The following is a 20,426-nucleotide window of genomic DNA, read 5'->3' as shown; positions in this document are numbered from 1 at the left end:
AAATCATGTAGTCTGTAAATAGTGTTAACAGTTTTAATAGTTTTTACTGTTTTAGCATTTAATTAGTCTAAAAACCCCGGGGCACCAGACTATGCCCAGGACTCCAGGCTTCAAACTCTGCTTCTGCCCATGGTCCTTTTCAGCCAGCGGCAACAACCAGTGCTGCCTGTACTGCCTTGGGTCAGTTCACTGCACCTCACCACAGTGTATCTGCTGATCGTTCCCCAGCCATACCCAAGAAGGGCAGGAACTTTTATCTCTGCAAATACCTCATGGAGAAGGCCATGACTATCGGACCCAGACTGGGGAACTTCCTCCCATATGTAGACCAGACTCAGCAAAGAGTGTACTCCTGCTGCAAAGTCTGGCTCTGCTTTGGGAGAATCTACCCTCATAGTTCCCATGGCAGGATCTTGTCAGGAAGTTAGGAAGCACACTCATAAGCAGAAGACTAAGTCTTCCTCTAAGTCCACTTCAAAGAAGTCTGACTTGGCTGTAAACAAGCCCACTAGCTTGGCCCATGAGGACTTAAGATGTACTAAGTCCCAGTGGCACAACAAGAAAGCCCATAAGCATTGGGCTTCATTGGTACCAGACTGTATTGCATCAGTCCCATCATCCCTGGCATGTCCCAAAACCTGGGATCCATTGGCACCAATGAATTCTGATAACTGCCAACTTCAGATACCACCCTTCTCACCACTTCCAATGGCCTGGACAAGCAGAACTCCTCTCACACTGGGGAGATAAGGATCTGTTGCCACCTCGCAGGATATTTTCACTTTCCCAGATCTGGAATCCCCTCTTCCACCGGGCCCTTCTACTTCCAGGGAGATATTGCCTCTGGGAGAATCAACTGCTAGAAGGAGCTTATCACCTGTCTCATATGCAGAATACATCTCCCTTCCAACGGCATCAATAATACTGCTACTGGAACCAGAATCAGCCTTCTCCTTGGGAGATTCTGAACCCTCTGATAAACTGCTTTTCCCTGGCCCTGCGTGTCCTCCACCACCTAAAAGTCCTATATTGGTTTGGGCCCAACCTCCACCTCATCTAACTCTGAGCTGTTGGTACCTCATGCCATGGGGGCCCCCACGACCACCCATCTACCCCCCTATTGGCCATACTGGGGGGCCTTTGGACAGTATCCATTTGCAGAGTTGATCTGATTTGCTAGGGAGCCATCCTTTGCTTCCCGTCTGAGGAGACACTCCAATCTGCACTTGCATCCGTCGGAGGAGGAGGAACATTATGCTTCAAAACCAGCAAGACTGACATTTTGTCATCCCTAGACAAAACAGTGACTTCTGTGTCCCCTTCCCTTACCCACCCACAGTGACTTTGAGCAATTCCAGGACTTTCTCCTCAGAGTTGTTGGAGAGGGGAGATCCTCTTGGGGAGATCCAAGACTCTAAACTGTTAAACATTATGCACACTTTTGGGCCCAACAGAATAGCTCTACCTGTTAAGAAAGCCATACTGGAGCTAGCTAAGGCACACTCCACCAGCTGTGCTCCTACCAATAGGGTAGAGAAGTATTATTACATGCTGGCCAAAGGTACAGACTTTTTGTTTTCTCACCCCTCTCCCAACTCTCTGATGGTCCATGCTGCTTCTGAAAGGGCTAGACAGCATCATCCCTGGTCTACTCCTGCAGGTCCAGGAAAATGCCTGTATCTGCTGGGAAGAAAGGTCTCATCATTTATCCTCTAGGTCAAGATAGCCAGTTACCAGGTGCTATTGGCTAAATACAATTTCCTGAGCAATGCCAAGTTTGCAGAGTTTACTGACAGCCCTCCACAACAGGACAGAGCACATTTTCAAGCTCTGATAGATGAAGGCAAACTGATAGCCGGGACTGCACTCCAGTCTTCAATCGATGCCACTGATGCTTCCTCTAGAGCAGGGGTGGCCAACCTGAGCCTGAGAAGGAGTCAGAATTTACCAATGTATGTTGCCAAAGAGAGACAATAATACATCAGCAGCCCCCAATCAGCTTCCACTCCCTCCCCCGCCTCCCATTGCCTCCTGCCCACACCGGCAGTCCCACTGATCAGTGCCTCCCCGCCCATCTCTCACCTCCTGATCAGCTGTTTTGTGGCGTGCAGGAGGCTCTGGGGGGCAGGGAGAGGAGCAAGAGCATGGCAGGCTCAGGGAAGGAGGCAGGAAGGGGTAGAGTGAGGGCAGGGCCTGTGGCAGAGCTAGAGGTTGAGCAGTGAGTGCCCAACTGGCGCATTGGAAAGCTGGGGTCTGTAGCTCCAGCCCCGGAGTCGGTGCCTATACAAGGAGCCGTATATTAACTTCTGAAGAGCCGCATGTTGCTCCAGAGCCACAGGTTGGCCACCTCTGCTCTAGAGCTATGGTTACTGCCTTTATCCTGCACAGGGAATCATGGTTCCCATGTGTCAAGGTTCCCTAGGGAGGTCCAGAGTACTATTGAGGACTTCCCCTTTGATGAATCACACCACTTTTAATCAGAAGATGGACAAGTCCCTCCATACCCTGAAGGATTCCAGGGCTAGCCTCTGCTTGCTGAAGATATACACACCTGCCCTTAGGAAGAAGTTTCACTGCCCATTGGTTAAATCTAGACACCTCTCAGCATTTTTTCCTTCAGTGGGCCTATGAACCACCACATAAGAGACAGAGGTTTCGAAAGTCCTGCTTCCCTACACTCTCTGCAACAAGCTTGGCGTCTTAGTCTCAGCCACTGCCCTAACGTTATTTTTGATGGGAGCTCAAGAGCCATGAAACACTTCTTCAACACCTGGAGTGTGATAACAGACAAGTGGGTGCTAAATGTAATCCATTCTGGCTATCCAACTGAGTTTGCATCCCTCCCTCCTCCAAAACCCTCACCACCCCTTAGGGGACCACTCTCACAAGAGTATTCTCAAAAGAGGCAGCCTTGTTTCTGCAACAAGGAGCAATAGAACATATCCCTCCTCAATACCAAGGAGAAGGGTTTTATTTGTCCTACTTCCTGATACCAAAAAGAAGGGCAGTTGGAAACCAATTCTCGACCTCCACCATCTCAACCACTTGATTTATAAACTCAGATTTTGCATGGTCACATTGGCAGCAATGGGTCCATGTTTAGAAAATGGCATATAGTTCACGGATCTCAATATGAAGGATGCCTACTTTCACATAGATATTCATCCTGCCTACAGACGCTTTCTCAGATTCATGGTGGATTCTAACCATTTTCAATATAGAGCTCTCCCCTTCAGAATAACAATTGCTCCCAGAGTCTTCATCAAGATATTCTCCGTAGTAGCAGCCCATGTCATACGTTGTGGTCTCATTGTATTCCCCTACCTCAATGACTGGCTCCTTGCTGCCAAGTCCTGCCAGGAAGCCCATGCATCAACTTCCCTGATGCTACACATCCTCTCCTCGCTGGGAATCAGTGTAAACACAGAAAAATCTGTTCTCATTCCTATGCAATCTCTGAACTTCATCAGGGCAACCTTAAATTCTATCACAAGAGCATACCTGCTCAAGGACAGGTTACAGACCATGAACAATATCATAGCTTACATCACAAGTAATCCTCAAGTACCAGTCAAGACATATCTGTCTCTTGTAGGTGTACACGGCCATCTGACCTAGGTCCCCACCCTTCGCTAGACCATCTTTGTTGCTTCAAACATGGCTGCAGTTGGTATACTCCCCAAGCCGCCATTCCATGAACCTCGTGGTGACAGTTCCAGCCCAAGGTAGTGTCTTCCCTGCTATGGTGGACAAATCCTCATCAGGTATATATGGGCATCCCCTTTTTCCCTTCCTCTGTGGACAGGGCCATTATTACAGGTGCATCACTATTAGGTTGGGAGGGCCACATGGACAATGACACAGTACAAGGTGCTTGGACATCTCAGGAGCCCAGAATGCATGTCAAAATCCTGGAGTTACAAGCGGTCTTGAAGGCATGAGTCTCCTTTGTTCCCTTCATCCGTATTCACTGTGTCCATATGTCAAACAACGTTACCACGGTCTTCTACATCAACAAACAGGGAGGAGCAAGATCAGTCTCCCTGTGTGCAAAAGTGATCAGCCCTTGGAACTGGAGTATCAGCAATCAAATCACCCTATTGGAAGCTTACCTTCTGGGGAAGCAGAATTTACTTGCAGATTCCCTCAGCAGACATTTCATCATCGACCACAAGCAGGAGCTCCACTACTTGGTACTGCACAATATTTTCCTTCTATGTGAAACCCCAACCAGGGATCTGTTCACCTCCTGAAACAAACAGGAAATGCACTACATATTGCTTCAGAGAAGCCCTGGGTCGCTACTCCTAGAGTGATGGTCTGCTTCTTCCCTGGTTGGACCAGTACAGCTATATCTTCCTTCAGCTACCATTCCTGCTACAAGTTCTACACAAAATCCAGGAGAACAGTGCACAGCTCATCCTGATTTTCCACTTCTGGCCCAGACAGTTCTGATTTCCCAACCTCCTACATATCATCCCAAACACCACTCGTCCTCCCAATGTTCCCCAAGTACCTGACCCAGTGGCAGGGCAAGAGCAAGCATTTTGATCCACGTCCACCGCCCATGAGTCCTCAGTATTTGAATGGGTATCATCCTGAGAATGTTTGTTTGATATTTGGCTGGGCATCATCCCTAGAATGTTCATGCCTCACAACTGTACGAATCATCCTCTCTAATAGTAGACAGGAGTCTTCCAGAGACTATTCTCTCCCAGTCATCTTGGACTGTATTCTATCTTTTAAAACATCAGATTTGTCTGTCAGCTCCTTGCGGATTTATTTGGCAACGATCAGCACATATCATCCACCTTCTCAGGGCTCCTTGGTCTTCCCACATTCACTGACCAGTAGATTCTGGAAAGGCCTAATAAGAACCTTTCCATCTATTCAGAATTCTACTCCCCAGTGGGACCTAAACCTTGTTCTCTCTGTACTCACATGGCTCCACTTTGAGCCTTTAGCTACTTGCTCCATGTCCCTTCTTTCCATAAAGATGGCTTTCCTTGTAGCCATCACCTCAGCGAGAAGATGGATGAACTTGGAGTGGTGATGACAGATCATCCATACACAAATTCCATAAGGACAAGGTTTATTTGTGTTTATATCTCAAATACCCCGTGAAGTAGCTTAGGAATTTAACCTTAACCAATCCATTCAGTTCCCTGTGATCTTCCCAAAACGACATGTTTCCACAGAGGAATAAAGACTCCACTCTCTCAATGTTTGGCAAGCCTTGGCTTTTTACCTATAGAGAACAAAATCAACCAATCAGACTGTTTGTCGCTGTAGAAAAAAGAATCAGAGGGCATGTCATCTCTACCCTGAGAATCTCCAAATAGACTTCTGGCTGCATTCTACTCTCAGCTTTCTAACCTTGTTCCACCAGAGCATAAGCAACAACCATAGCATTTCTTCAAGAGGGACCCTTCCTAAACATCTATAAAGCAACCACATGGGGCTCGGTTCACACATTTGCAAGACAGTATACACTGGGGGGAGGGATAGCTCAGTGGTTTGAGCATTGGCCTGCTAAACCCAGAGTTGTGAGTTCAATCCTTGAAGGGCCATTTAGGGATCCGGGGGAAAAAAAAAAAGTTGGGAATTGGTCCTGCCTTGAGCAGGGGGTTGGACTAGATGATATCCTGAGGTCCCTTCCAACCCTGATATTCTATGATTTTAGGACTCTTCTGCAGATACCTCCTTTGGGATGACGGTACTCTGCTCAGCCCTACCGTCTACATCCTCAAACCCTCCTCCTGCTTAGGTACTGCCTGTCCATCACCCAGAGTGCAATGCAATAGGGACCATCACTCCAAGAAGAGGAGGTGGTTACTTATCTAGCTGGAGGTTCTTTCGGATGCATGGTCCTTACCTGGGTTCCACTATATGTCATCCTTCCCCTCTGCCTCGGATCTTACCTGATTCGTGGTAGAGAAGGACCTGGAGAGGTGATTGATCTGCCCCACCCTTTGTCCCCTCGGTCAGAGGCACAAAGTGAGCCAGGGCACATCTGTGGACCGATGGACATTGCTTTCAAATTCTCCAGCTCCAGGCACATGGTGCCCAAGCGTAACCCACAGTGGAATACAGAAGAACCGCCAGTTAGAGGTACATAATGTCCTCTTTCATATCATTACACAAGTTGCCCCAGTGATTAGTTCAGGTAGAATAGTTAATTGTAATCTGTTATATTTTACTCTCAATTATCAAGATGCATCAATGCTGATATCTGATTTCATCTTGTGTTTTGAGTGAATGATTCAGTACTATATTTGTCATGCATTTTAAAGGTTAAAATGGGAGGTTCAGGAAGGAGTTTTTTCTGGAGTGTTTGGTGTTAGTCCTCAGACAGTTAACTGTCTGTCTATCTCTTCCAGCAGCCACCTCCACGCTTGATTAACTTTCAGAATCACAATCCCAACTCTAATGGGTCAATTCTTCCTGCTCAACAAATGAGGGGTCCCCAGAACCAGAATGTACCGAGACTAACAATAAAGCCCAACCCATTGCAGATGGCGTTCTTGGCACAGCAAGCTATTAAACAGGTAAACTTTTTCCACTCGCCCACCCAAAAATAAAAATTCAATAATATGAATATTCATTTTATAACTTACATGTCTGTCTTTTCCAGGGTGGATTTACAGTGAATAGACTACTATCTAGTCCAGTGATTCTCAACCTAGTTGCCACTGTGGGCTGCATATGCAGCTCTCTCTATTATGTGGGCTGCATCCACACAATATATATAGTCTCTGGGCCATACAGCTGTGTGTTGATTGGGCCGCAAGTGGCCCGCAAGTTGAGAACCACTGGTCTAGTCCATGACAAGATACCTGATGATTTTGAAATGAGTTAATTGTCAAGTCCAATCCATTCCAACTACTTTGACTAGTGGAAGAGTTAGACTTTGTCTACACAACATGTTACTTCAGTATGACTTACGCCATCAGGAGTGTAAATAAACCATACCTCAGAGCGATGTAAGTTATACTGACGTAAGCACTGGTGTAGACAGTACTATCTCTGTCGTTATTATAGCTACCGCCACTAGCAGAGGCAGGAGTTACTAAGCCAATAGGAGAGTTCTCTCCTATCAACCTAGAGCAGCGGTGGGCAACCAGCAGCCTGTAGGGTAATCCACCGGTGGGTAGCTAGACAGTTTCTTTACACTGATCGTCTGCAGGCATGGCTGCCTGCAACTCCCAGTGTGTGGTTCACCATTTCCGGCTAATGGGAGCTGCAGGAAGCACTGTGGGCCACAGGGATGTGCTGGGAGCTGCGGGCGGCCGTGCCTGCAGACGATCAATGTAAACAAACAGTTGCAGCCCACCAGCAGATTACCCTGATGGGCTGCAGGTTGCTCACCGCTGGCTTTGAACATCTTCACCACAAGCACTACAGCAGCACAGCTGCATCAGTGCAGCTGTGTCCCAGTAAGTGCTGTAATGTAGCTGTTGCCTGAGTGATTTATGGTTTAAATGTTTGCTTTAATTTATTGCTATGTTTTTTTTGTATCTATCTGACTTCTGGGCAGCCTTCAAAACTTAATGCAAACACAAGTTCTGTTCACTGCAGTCCATGAACAAACAGAGTAGAAAACCCTGCCTTCTAACTTCCCTCCTGGCTACTGCACCAGTAAGCAGGCAAAAGCCTGATTTAAAAAGCTGTAGTTGCCACTAGGCTCTGGAGCTTGCCAAACCTGGACTCTTAGAGGAAAGAAATTCCACAGTTGTGGACCTTCTGCTGCAAGTGATCAATCCCCAGCTGATCAGCAGTTGTGTGAGGATAAGAGTGAATACTTCAGATACTTTCTAGCTGCTCAGTGAGGCAAATACCAGTGAACCAATGCATAATTTGAGGTTTGTTGTACACTTAAAAAGAGTGGAGTATCTTGCCCACCATAGGAAGGAAGGAATGAAACACCGGTCTGTGACCTAAGAAATGGAATAATAGTGCCATGGCTATCACAGTCATGTGAGTTGAATCAAAGAGAAGATTGGTTGCTTTACACGTCCTTTTAAATTATTAAAAAAACCCACCCCAACATCATTCCACTGTCCATTTGAATAACAGTACATAGTTTACAGTACTAAAAATACAGGAGCAGCTTTTCAGACTCAGCCCATTGTCGGTAGTGCGTTTATTCCACTAAAACTATTCTGTCTCTCTGCAATGTTGTGCATGTTCACACATGTAACTACTAGTACATGTTATCAGCAGGAAATAAATTACATTTTAAGATTTTTAAAAATCTCATACATTTGTCCTACCTCTTTTTTTCCATTTCCAGTGAGACTACAAAGCAAATATGAATTTCAGTTCTAATTTCTGCTCATTCTGCTTTTGTGTTGCCGCTTGCTTGGTTCAAACATATTAGGGTCAGATTATGTAATAAATGTGTTCTACCATGCAAAGGATGAATTCTAGTTGTTTTTTGTTTTGTTTTTGTTTAGTGGCAGATAAGCAGTGGACAAGCTTCAGCTGCCTCATCAACTGCAAGCAGCACTACATCCACCCCTTCCAGTCCCACTGTTACTAGTGCTGTAGGGTATGATGGGAAGACATTTGGTCCACCCATGATAGATCTGAGTTCTCCAGTGGGTAGTTCTTATATCCTACCTTCTCTTCCTGATGTAAGAGTAACACAAGCAATGGTTTACAGCTTTTATTTTAAAGTGAATTTACTGTTTGCAAAAGGTGATCAGTGGAAAGGTCTTTGACACTGAAATTCTTTACCTACCTACCAAACTGGTACAATATAGAAAGCAACAGTTCAGGTTTTCCTTCGTGCTCCTGCACTGTTCTGGAGGCACTGCCTTTAAGGGATTTAGGGCTGGCGGGAAGAGTGAGAATGAAGAATGCAATTGTACTCTTCTTATGTAGACACTTACTAGCCTTCATCTGTCATCTTCTTCAGTTGCTGGTAATAAAAAATGAGTTTCCTCAGCTTTGGTCATCAATACTCATGACATGTAATAGTACATGCTGTAAATCTAGGGTCTCAGTACCATATTACTGAGGTTTCTGTATCATTGAAAGTCTGTCCCATGTAGATATTAATGTACAGTGCTAGGCTGAAGTAATTTTTCTTCATCAGCGCATTCAGTATTTTTTTCCCTATGGATGGGAATGGGGGTTAGGAGCTCATCTCCCACAATTTTTGTGTGGTAGGAGGGGAAGGAGTGTCATAATCTTGCTGTGTTTTATCTAATAGACTTTGAACTGAAATACAGTAAGAGTCTCTTCAGATTACTATATCTGTATCGGAGGGCCAAATAGAAATTTTGAGCTTTAAGTGATCTACTTCATTGTGTCAAAAATAATGAAAGTGCACTTAAACAGCTCTCAACTGTTTATGAATAACTGAAATTTCATGCTTTATAGTAGTAATTTGCTATTCGTCCCTGTTCCTTCCTCCTGACTCCTGGTCCTTGTGAGTTGCTCTCAGATCTTGGATAACCTTTTTATCTTTTTATTTTTTAATTGGAAACATTGGCAGAGGCATTGTGATAGCACAATGTAATGAGAACTTGATACCTCATCATTTAAAATTGTTTTAAGATACTTAGTTAACAAACACAAAACACATCACACTGCAATCATAAACATGTAATTTGAATCCATGATGAGTACTTTACCATTGTTCTGCATGCATAATACTATCAGCAGCTCTGTTTAACTTGTGTATCACTGAGTACATGGTATTAGGTACCTCACTATATTAGTAGTGATTTAAAAATAATATAATGTGCTTTTTCCAAACACTTCATTGATCACATCATCACACTAATGTATAGTAAGTGTCAAAGGTCAGTGCAGCTGCAATACGTGGATTTGCAAGGTGCAGCTTGCCATGTGAATGCTTTAGAAAAGTATAATCCTAAAGTGATTTCTAGACACTCTTATTTAGAGTATTAGTGTTTCAAAGGCCATTTCTCTAATCCTGCAGCATATGTGACAATTTCAGTGGGCTGGGATGATAAATTGAGGCTGGTTTTCCTCTAAAACGGGTGTCTCATTGTTCTGACCTCATGTGTCATGGCTGAAAAGACATAACCAATTAGCTGACACTTTCTGCTTTTCTACTGAATATGCATGTCCTCTGGCTAGGATGTACTCCACACATGTGGAACATGTTGGGTTGCTTATTAGGTGATTTCTGAATTAATTCTTTGAATTGTATATATTTGCACGTTCTGTTTTTAATTAAATAAAATAAATGAGCATGTTGAAAGAGGATATGGAAGTGCAAACTAAGATAAAGTCTGATAAGGTGGCTATATTAATCGTGTTATTTTTGTCTTAACAATAACCTCCTTTCTTTCATCTTTTAGATTGAGTGTACAGGAAACATTACCCTGAATAACATTGTAAGGAAAGATGGTATTGTGGAGCAGAGCCAGCCAAAACCCCCTTCAAACAGAACGGTCCAGTCACCAAATTCATCAGTGCCGTCTCCGGGCCTCTTGGGTATGGTGATTAACCTGATTTAAATGGTATAGTGGGAATCTAGCACTTTACTCCCTGATCTCAGAGTTCCCATTTATCAACTTAATGTATTATCTATCTTATTACACCATACTGATAAGTTCAAGGCAAAGAAGAAGGCTGGCATTGATCAAATGGGAGGTGAGGGCCTGACTTAAGAGTTTTAGCATTGTGGTCAGAGATAAAAAGATCAGATCTAGTCTGACCTCCTGTATATTGCAGGCCACCATGACCACTCAGCCCTCGCACACTAAACCCAACAACTGAAATTATACCAAAGTATTACAGCCCACAGGCAACGATGCTATTAAGTGCCACAAGGAGAGACTAGGAGGGACTGAAGTACATCAGTACCCCAGGTTCCCCATAATGACAGGGAACAGATATACCCAGATCATCTTTGTCAGTGACCTCTACCCATACACTGCAGTGGAAGGGGAACCCCTCACCCTTTCACGGTCACTGCCAATTTGATTGAGAAGAAAATTCCCTCCCAACCCCACATGTAGAAATCAGTTAGACCCTGAGCATGTGAGCCACAAGATTTAGATAGCTGTGATGTGAAGCTCTAGGCAGAGATTGGGGTCAAAGTTGATATCCAAGTTACAAGCCTGAGTGACAGGTGTAATGGTGATGATGTCTACTGTGACAGAGAGTTAAGAAGCATGGAAGGCTTGTAAGGGAAGACAAAATTTGGTTTTGCTTTTGTTGATGGCAAGAGAACCAGAAAAGTCAGAGCAATGAACTAATGAAGAATTGCATAAAGAGAGAGAGAACTCAGGAGCAGAGAGTTAGATTTCATAGTCAGTGTACAGAGAAAATAGTTGCAGCATACGAGTAGATGAGGTTACATAGGGAAAAGATGTAGAGAGGGAAAATAAAGGGGGCCATTAGTGGCCTGGAAACTACTGGAGGGAAAGAGAAGGTGGTTCAGCCATTGAAAGGCTGAATGAATGACCACAGAGGTAGAAAAACTAAGACAGTACAGAGTTGTGAAAACAACAGGAAGGCAACATTTTAAGAAGATGGAGTGTTATCAGCTATCTGAGATGGCTGAAAGGCTGAGGAGGATGAGGATGGAGTAGAAACCCCAAGGTTTGACCATGAAGTGGTAGTTAAAGACAATTAAGTTAAAGCAATTACAGTAGAGTGAGGAAGCTGGAACCCTGAGTTGTGGTGGCAGAGAGGGTTAAGGTCCAAGTCAGAGAGAGGGACATGAGGTGGTAGTTGTACAAGGTAGAATCTAGGACAGGGGTAGGCAATCTGTGGCACGCGTGCCGAAGGTAGCACACAAACTGATTTTCAGCGGCACTCACGCTGCCTGGGTCCTGGCCACCAGTCTGGGGGGCTCTGCATTTTAATTTAATTTTAAGTGAAGCTTCTTAAACATTTTAAAAATCTTATTTACTTTACAGACAACAATAGTTTAGTTATATATTATAGACTTACAGAAAGAGACCTTCTAAAAACATTAAAATGTATTATCGGCACGCAAAACTTTAACTTAGAGTGAATAAATGAAGACTCGGCACAGCACTTCTGAAAGGTTGCCGACCCCTGATCTAGGATGAGGACTATCCTAGTGTTATATTGTGTGGAAAAGGTATCTAATGGGACTGAGACTAAGGAGAAAGGTGAGGAAATTGCAGGAGGGAAGAATAAGTTTGTAACAGAAGAGGTTTTTGCCTCTGGGACTTTCTTCAGGATGCTCATGAGTGGAGGAAGAGGAAATTGGGGTTAGTGGAATGGATTTTACTGTGAGAGAGACAGGTGAAGGAGTCCAGTATGATGGAGAGAATTGAGTTGAGCCACTGACAGCTGAGTCCTACAGCAGAGTGGTCTGGGAATGGTAAAGTCACGGATGTTGGATTGGAGGTCAGAGGTGTAAGAGCAGAGGACAGATGGAAAATGCTGAAGAAGATGAGGTTGTGGTTAGAGATGGCACTCTGCTATTGTGAGATCAGATGGAGAAGTGTTTAGTTATGGGTTGAAAGAACACACATACATTGCAGAAGCTGGGAACATCACAAAATCTCAGACTTTGTGGCTACTCCTTTCCTAGTTCCACTAGCTAAAGTTATTTTAGCACTTTATAAATTCCTATATTACAGCTATGTTGTGAAGCATATCTTTCCAATGAACATACCTACAGCAGTGAAATCATTCTTTTTTCCACTTAGTAGGTGGTGATTTTTCCATCTGTCAGTAAGTGCATACTCACGCTCTCTGAATTTCATTATTTTGCCTTCTCTAATTCTTTTTAAATAAAAAGAGTGAACAAACACTCTGGATTGGAAATGTGCAGGATAAGATGTCTCATTCTTTTCTAGTTTTGGGTTAAATGAGTAAAGAATGACCAAAGTCACAGTAGAGGAGAGGAAGAAACATATTCTGGTCTGTTTTACAAACAGAATGTGTAGAATGGTCTGAACAATCAATATCAAGAGATCAAAATGAATACTTATACACAAATCTCTCTTCTTCTCTGTGAGAAAATTAAATACAAGATTTCTTGCATGAACAAACCTGGCTTTTTCCCCCCCCCCCAATTATCTGCTTTTTAGGACCAGTAACTATGACCAGTGTCCACCCTCCAATTCGCTCACCCAGTGCCTCCAGTGTTGGAAGCAGAGGCAGGTAAGCAGACCAATTAAAAAAAACATAGTTTCAATCTCAAAGGACACTATATGCATGCAACCGCAGTTGACAAAACCTTTCACCAGTAATCTGTCGAGGTTTGCCGTGTCACTTCCTCGCAGAGACCATTTCTGATGGCTTTATTGTAATATTCTTCAAGGCCTAAAAGTGCTAATTTAAAGTTTAATTTATTAATGGCACGTTAAAGACTTGTAATGTGTTAAACTTATGGTAGCTGTGAGATTGACAGCTTGATCAGATGTTTTGATAACCGTATATTGTAAATAATGGTGTAAAGTTCATGACAGTTGTACAACTGTGTTTTTTAAATTCTGGACCAGAAAATCCTCACTGAATCATAAGTAACTTCAGGTTTGAGGAGTCAGCTTTACAGAGAGGATTATAATTAAGAAGCTTTAACCATAATATGGTCAGTTAAGTGTGTACTAGATATTTTGATACTACAAAAATAAAGAAATTATTAGGGCGATTAATCGCAGTTAAATCATGCAATTAACTCAAAAAAATTAATTGCAATTAATTGCAGTTTAATTGCACTGTTAAACAATAGAATACCAATTGAAATGTATGAAATATTTTGGATGTTTTTCTACATTTTTTCATACATACTGTATTCTGTGTTGTAATTGAAATCAAATTGTATATAATTTTATTACAGATATTTGCACTGTAAAAATTATAAACAAAAGAAATAGTACTTTTCAGTTCACCTCATACAAGTACTATAGTGCAATCTTTGTCCTGAAAGTGTAAGTTACAAATGTAGATTTTTTTTTTGTTACGTAACTGCATTCAAAAACAAAACAGTGTAAAACTTCAGAGCCTACAAATCCACTGAGTCCTACTTGTTCTGCCAATCGCTAAGACAAGCAAGTTTGTTTACATTTGTCTTATGAGCCGGGCGTAGCGTCGACCGACTCGGCATGCTCTCAGAACTGGCTCATTGTGGGGGTCCCACGAGCCCAAGGCTCCTACGATCAGGGCATGTATCTGGACCTCGTAGCCCTGGGCTCTCAGGGTCTAGGCCAGCGGGGCGTATTTCGACTCCTTCCGTGCTCGGGCCTCACGGAAAGCCGGTGATTGGTTTTCGAAAGGCACCGTGATGTCTAGCAGGAGGACCTTCTTCTTTTCTGCGTCTGCCATGACAATGTTGGGTCGCAGTCAGCTGTCTGTCCCGGGGGTGGCAGAGTCAAGGGTGATCTTCCCCAGGGATGGCGGGATGGTTTCCGCCAGTCGGTTCTGGATGGTGGTGTGGCGGTGCCGCCAGGCTCCGATGTGCTGCTTGCATCCACACAGGATGTGTGGCAGGGTCTCGTTCGCGTAGCCGCACTTCCTGCAGCGCTTGTCCCGGTTGCCATGGCGGATGGCTCCATTGAGGGGAACGCAGTTGAGTCAGGCCCTGTGGACGAACCACCAGTCGGCAAACCTGGTGAAGCTCTCCCGGGGAGGAAGTGGTTACTGGCGTCCCACTTGCTGGACACCTCGAACACCTTGCCCTGGTCCGGCTTCTGCTTGAGGTTCTCGGCATAGTGGCAGCGGATGGCGTCTTTCAGGAACCTTTCCAGCATTGTTCTGGCGGTCAGTGTGACGATGGTGTGGTCTGGGGTCTTTACACGTGGCACCAGTATTCCCAGCTCCCAGCGCTCCTCGCATCACTTCCAGCAGCAGCCGATCCTCTTACCCAGGTGTCTCGAGGTGGTGTGGGTGCGGGACCAGAGAGAGGAGAGGTCTTCCCCCTCTCTCCCAGACTCAGCCTCCAGGGAGCCGCTGAGCTCAGTGGCAACATCCTGCTCGGAGGGGGCCCTTACAGTGAGTTTCCTGATCACACCCTGTACAGCCTCCTGCGCGATGCTCTTCACCTTCCACCTCCTGATGTGCCCGGACCCAACGGTGATCTTAGCTCATAGAGTCGAGAAGTGTATGCCCCTTCGTACTTTGGCCACCATTCCAGAGGACATGCTTCCATGTTGATGACACTTGTTTAAAAAAAAAAAAAAAAAAAAAGCTAATTAAATTTCTGACTGAACTTCCTGGGGGAGAATTGCATGTCCCCTGCTCTGTTTTACCCACATTCTGCCATATATTTCATGTTATAGCAGTCTCGGATGATGACCCAGCACATTGTTCATTATAAGAATACTTTCAATGCAGATTTAACAAAACGTAACGAAGGTACCAGTGTGAGATTTTGAAAGATGGCTACAGCACTCAGCCCAAGGTTTAAGAATCCGAAGTAACTTCCAAAATCTGAGAAGGACGAGGTGTGGAGCATGCTTTTAAAAAGTTTTAAGAGTGATACTCCAATGAGGAAACAACAGAACCTGAACCACCAAAAAAGAAAATCAATCTTCTGCTGGTGGCATCTTGACTCAGATAATGAAAATGAACATATATTGGTTTGCACTGTTTTGGATTGTTATCGAGCAAAACCTGTCATCAGCATGGACGCATGTCCCCTGTAATGGTGGTTGAAGCATGAAAAGACATGAATCTTTAGCACATCTGGCATGTAAATATCTTGTCGTGTTGGCTACAACAGTCCCATGGGAATGCCTGTTCTCACTTTCAGGTGACATTGAAAACAAGAAACGGGCAGCATTATCTCCTGCAAATGTAAACAAACTTGTTTGTCTGAGTGATTGGCTGAACAAGAAGTAGGACTGCGTGGACTTGCAGGCACTAAAATTTTACATTGTTTTATTTTTGAATGCAGGGTTTTTTGTACATAATTCTACATTTGTAAATTCAACTTTCATGATAGAGATTGCACTACAGTACTTGTATTGAGTGAATTGAAAAACACTATTGTTTTTCTTACAGTGAAAATACTTGTAATAAAAAGTGAGTACTGCACACTCTGTATTCTGTGTTGTAATTGAAATCAATATATTTAAAAATGTAGAAAAAGTACGAAAATATTTAAATAAATGGTATTCTATTGTTTAATTACAATTAATCAAACTGTTAATTTTTTTAATTGCTTGACAGCCCTAGAAATGATAGAATATTCATGAACAAATAGTTAGACAATGCTGTCTGAAGAGCAGGTCTGTTAATGTGTTCCAATAAATCAGGGCATACAATTAATATAGAGTTAAGTTTTCATGTTGAGAAAAAGCAGAGAATGTGTTCGTGCTGCTGGAAGAAGAAATTCAGATACTTTTTAACAGAATATTTCTTGTTCTTTTGTATTTATACAGTAAAAGTCATGAAGGTGCTGTATCTTCTTATGATGTCAAAGTTAAAAGTTTTATTTATACATAAATTTTGAAATACATTAGAGGTCTGCAAAATCTACTCGCACAAAATAAATAAATGTAGTTCAAGTGTTTGTCCCTGTCGGAGCTCCATGTGATTTGCATGCCCCCATACACTCTTGACCAGAGACTTTTCTGTTAGCAGTGTCTACAGATCTGTGCCTTTATAGTATGCCTCTACATTCTCAGGTATGAGGGCGTGTAGGAGGGAGCAGAGCTGCACCACTCCAATACCTTCTCAGTAGCCCATAGCTCAACACGGAGTTATGTACTGTCTGCTATCTAGCCGAGGCAGTTGCTTCTTTATACGCTCTTAAAAATCTTTTCTTAGTAGCTTATTTAAGTTTTTAGTTCTTAGCAGGGTTTGTGCTTCTATTGTGTCCCCCCCTTTCCTGTGTCACACTCCTCCTTCAAGGTCAGGTCCTTCCTTTTTTCCTCAGGCCTTCTTGACCATGGCTTGCTTAGCAGGTTATGCCAGAAGGCCCTAGGGTTCAAGCCTTGCTAGACCTGCCACAGGTCCTTCCCCTCAGTGATGGAAATGCTAGCTGCCTCCACTCCCTTGCAGAAGCCCAGATCCTATCCAAATGCAGGATTCAAGAGCAAATCTTGTAAACTGAGGGAAGACGGTTTAAAACTGCTCCTCATGAAGCGCTCCCTTAGACATATGGGATCCAACTTCCCATTTTGTACATCAGATTCAGCCACACAGAGTACTCCAGAGACTTCATCTGTTCTGGTTCTGAATTCCAGAAACCAGGGGCTGGATTTGGTCTCTCAGAAGACTGCCAAACATAAGAGACCCCTACTCCCCTGATAGACTAAGAGGAGAGAGAAGTCTTCACTTGGACTTGGGATTAGGGAGACTTCATATCCCAGTGTAGGTGTCACTGGGTCTCCCACTGGGCATGGAGCTGAGATGTTAGTACTGTTGTTGGACTCCCCCAAGTGGAGGAACCCCTCAAAGAATACAGAGTTTTTGAAGAAACCATCTCTCCTGACACCGTCTGACATCACTGGATCTCTCCGGAGTGAGCAGGCCTATCATTGGTACCTGCAGAAGTGGAAATATTGCCAGATCTGGTGTGCCCAAAACCCCATATCTCCTGCCAACTCTTCCATTATGGTCATTCTCTATTACCGTCGAAATCTAAAACCTGCTGGGTTTGTCACAGAGCCCTGTCAATGGTCACTTAGCTGCTATCACAGCATTCCAATTGCCAAATGGATTCTCAGTGCTTGTCTAGTGAAGACCCGCTATATTGACTGGAGGTCGCTCTCCTGTCAACTCCTGTACTCCACTGGGTAGAGAAGAGTGGAGGGAGTTGACGACAACATCGCGTAGTGTAGACCCCCGTGGTAAGTAGATCTAAGCTATGTCGATTTGAGTAACACTGTTAAGGTAACTCAAATTGCATAGCTTAGATCGAATTTCCCTTGTAGTGTAGACAAGGCTTAAGTCTTCGCACATTCTACAACTATGACATTTTGATTAAAAAACTAGAACAATATAAACTTAACATGGCACACATTAACTGGATTAAAAACTGACTAACTGATAAGTCTGAATGTAATTGTAAATGGGGAATCATCACTGAGTGGATGTGTTTGCAGTGGGGTTCCACAGGGATCGGTTCTTGGTGCTATGCTATTTAACAATTTTATCAGTGAGATGGAAGAAAACATAAAATCATCACTGATAAAGTTTGCAGATGGCCCAATAATTGAGGAGGTGGTTAATTTATGAAGAGGACAGGTCACTGATTCAGAGGAATTTGAATTTCTTGGGAAACTGGATGCAAGCAAACAATGTGTTTTTAATATGGCTAAATATAAATGTGTACATCTAGGAACAAAGAACCTCATTCTGGATGAGGATGAAGAATGCTGTTCTAGGGAGCCATAACACTGAAAAATTTGGAGGTTGTGGTCCAAGTTCCCTCTAAGCTGCGCGGCTGCACAATTGTCTATTAAGCCCCACACAGGGGCTCAGGGCTGCAGCAGTGAGAGATGCCTCTCCCCCAACCTCAGACCTGTCGCGGCGGAGAGAGATGCCTTCCCGGGCCCAGCCCAGGCCCACTGGAGCTGCCAGGAAAAGGAGCCCCTTCCTCTGCCCAGCCCCACTGGAGCAGCTGGAGAGAGGTGCATCTCGCCTGGCCCTGAGCTGCTGCAGCGAGAGAGAGGGTGGGGGTGGGAGGGGGAGTCTGTTTTCTTTCTCTCTCTCCCCCCCCCTTCCCCGCTCCCACTTCACCCCCTGGGAAGCCTGCATCCCAAGCCTTTCATCCCTGGCCCGAGCCCTGAGCGCCCTCCCGCACCCTGAACCCCTCATCTCTGGCTCCATCCCAGAGCCTTTACCCTTAGCTGGAGCCCTCATCCCCTGCACCCTACCCTCTGCCATAACCCTGAGCCCCCTCCCACACACTGAACCCCTCAGCCCCATCCCCACCACATGATTTTTATGTGCACCTATATGAAGGTGACAGTGTCACGCATGATCTCCGTATTGGTGCATATAACAAATTTCATTCTGCACATGGATATAAAAAATTAGAGGGAACGCTGGTTGTGGTGGATAATCAGTTGAACATGAGCTCCCCATGTGATTCTGTGACCTATAGAGCTAATGCAATCCTCGGATGTATAAACAGAGGAATCTCAAGTAGGAATAGAGGTTTGTTTAGCACTGGTGTACCCACTGCTGGAATATTGTCCACTTCTGGTGTTCACAATTCAAGAAGAAGGTTGATAAATTGGGGAGGGTTCAGAGAAGAGACACAAGAATGATTATGGGGTTAGAAAACATGCTTGATAATGATAGACTCAAGGAGTTCAATCTATTTAGCTTACCAAAGAGACAGTTATGGTGTGAGTTGATTTATAATCTACCAGTACCTACATGGGGAACAGATATTTAATAATATTCAATCTAGTAGAGAAAAGAATAACAGAATCCAATGTCTGGAAGTTGAAGCTAGAGAAATTCAAACTGGAATTAAGGCATAAATTTTTAATAGTAATTAACCATTGGAAACATTTACCGAGGGTTGTGATGGCTTTTCCTTCACTTTAACCTAAAATCAAGATTGGAATTTTTTTTCCTAAAAGATCTGCTTTAGGAATTATTTTGGAAAAGTTCAGTGACCTGTGTTATTCAGGAGGAGTTCTGACTAAATTAACACACAGGTCCCGTCTGGCCTTGGAATCTGAGTCTGTGAAATTTCTTAAGGGTTTTCTTAATCAGTTTCCTCCAGTGCAGGTCACTGCTCTACCATGGGACCTCAATTTGCAATTTAATTCATTAAGAGGGCCCACTTTTGAGCCCAAGGCAACTTGCTTGCTCCTGTATCTGTCCTTCAAGTTTTCTTTTTTTGTGGCAGTCACTTCGCCCAGAGTGGCTGGGGAACTGGAAGCCCTAATGGCTGACCCACCGTATACATTGTTTTATCTAGACAAAGCTACATTGCATCCCCATTCTTGTTTCTACCCTAAAGTGTCATTAGAAGTCCAAAAGTATGGCTACACTTGGAATTTCAAAGCGCTGCCGTGGCAGCGCTTTGAAATGAGTGTGTGGTCGGAGCGGCAGCACTGGGAGAGAGCTCTCCCAGCGCTGCACGTAAACCACATCCTCTACAGGTGTAGCGTGCAGCACTGGGAACCGCGCTCCCAGCGCTGCCGCCCTGATTACACTGATGCTTTACAGCGCTGCATCTTGCTTGGGGAGTGTAGCCATACCCCAAATCCGTCAGGATATTCAATTGCCAGTTATTTTACCCCAAACTTCACTCTTCCAGGGACTAATCCAGTCTCTATAGTCTATATATAAGAACAGTGTTGGCCTTCTACCTTCACCAGATTAAGCCCTTTAGGGTTTTCCTAAGATTCGTTTCTTTTGCCGAGAGGCTGAGAGATCATTTTATTTCTATTCAAAATATCTAAATGGGTTTTGGGGTATAGTTTGACATGCTGCAAGTCCTCTGGGATACACACCCTCCTGAAGTCACTGCTCATTCCAGTAGGGCTCAA

At 44.1% G+C, this 20,426-nt stretch overlaps 1 protein-coding gene across 1 annotated transcript in view; it reads left to right on the top strand.

Moving 5' to 3' along the window:
* TRIM24 (tripartite motif containing 24) overlaps positions 1-20,426 on the top strand; it is a 143,137-nt gene that overhangs the window by 105,415 nt on the left and 17,296 nt on the right. Inside the window, exons 10-13 of the mRNA XM_032781972.1 lie at positions 6,381-6,548; positions 8,457-8,636; positions 10,338-10,473; positions 13,056-13,128. Coding sequence (XP_032637863.1) covers positions 6,381-6,548; positions 8,457-8,636; positions 10,338-10,473; positions 13,056-13,128 — 557 coding nt within the window. The remainder of the gene's footprint in view (positions 1-6,380; positions 6,549-8,456; positions 8,637-10,337; positions 10,474-13,055; positions 13,129-20,426) is intronic.

This window comes from Chelonoidis abingdonii, chromosome 1 (assembly GCF_003597395.2).
Source record: "Chelonoidis abingdonii isolate Lonesome George chromosome 1, CheloAbing_2.0, whole genome shotgun sequence".
NCBI classification, from domain to species: Eukaryota; Metazoa; Chordata; order Testudines; family Testudinidae; genus Chelonoidis; species Chelonoidis abingdonii.
This window is presented reverse-complemented; position numbering and strand designations above follow the sequence as displayed.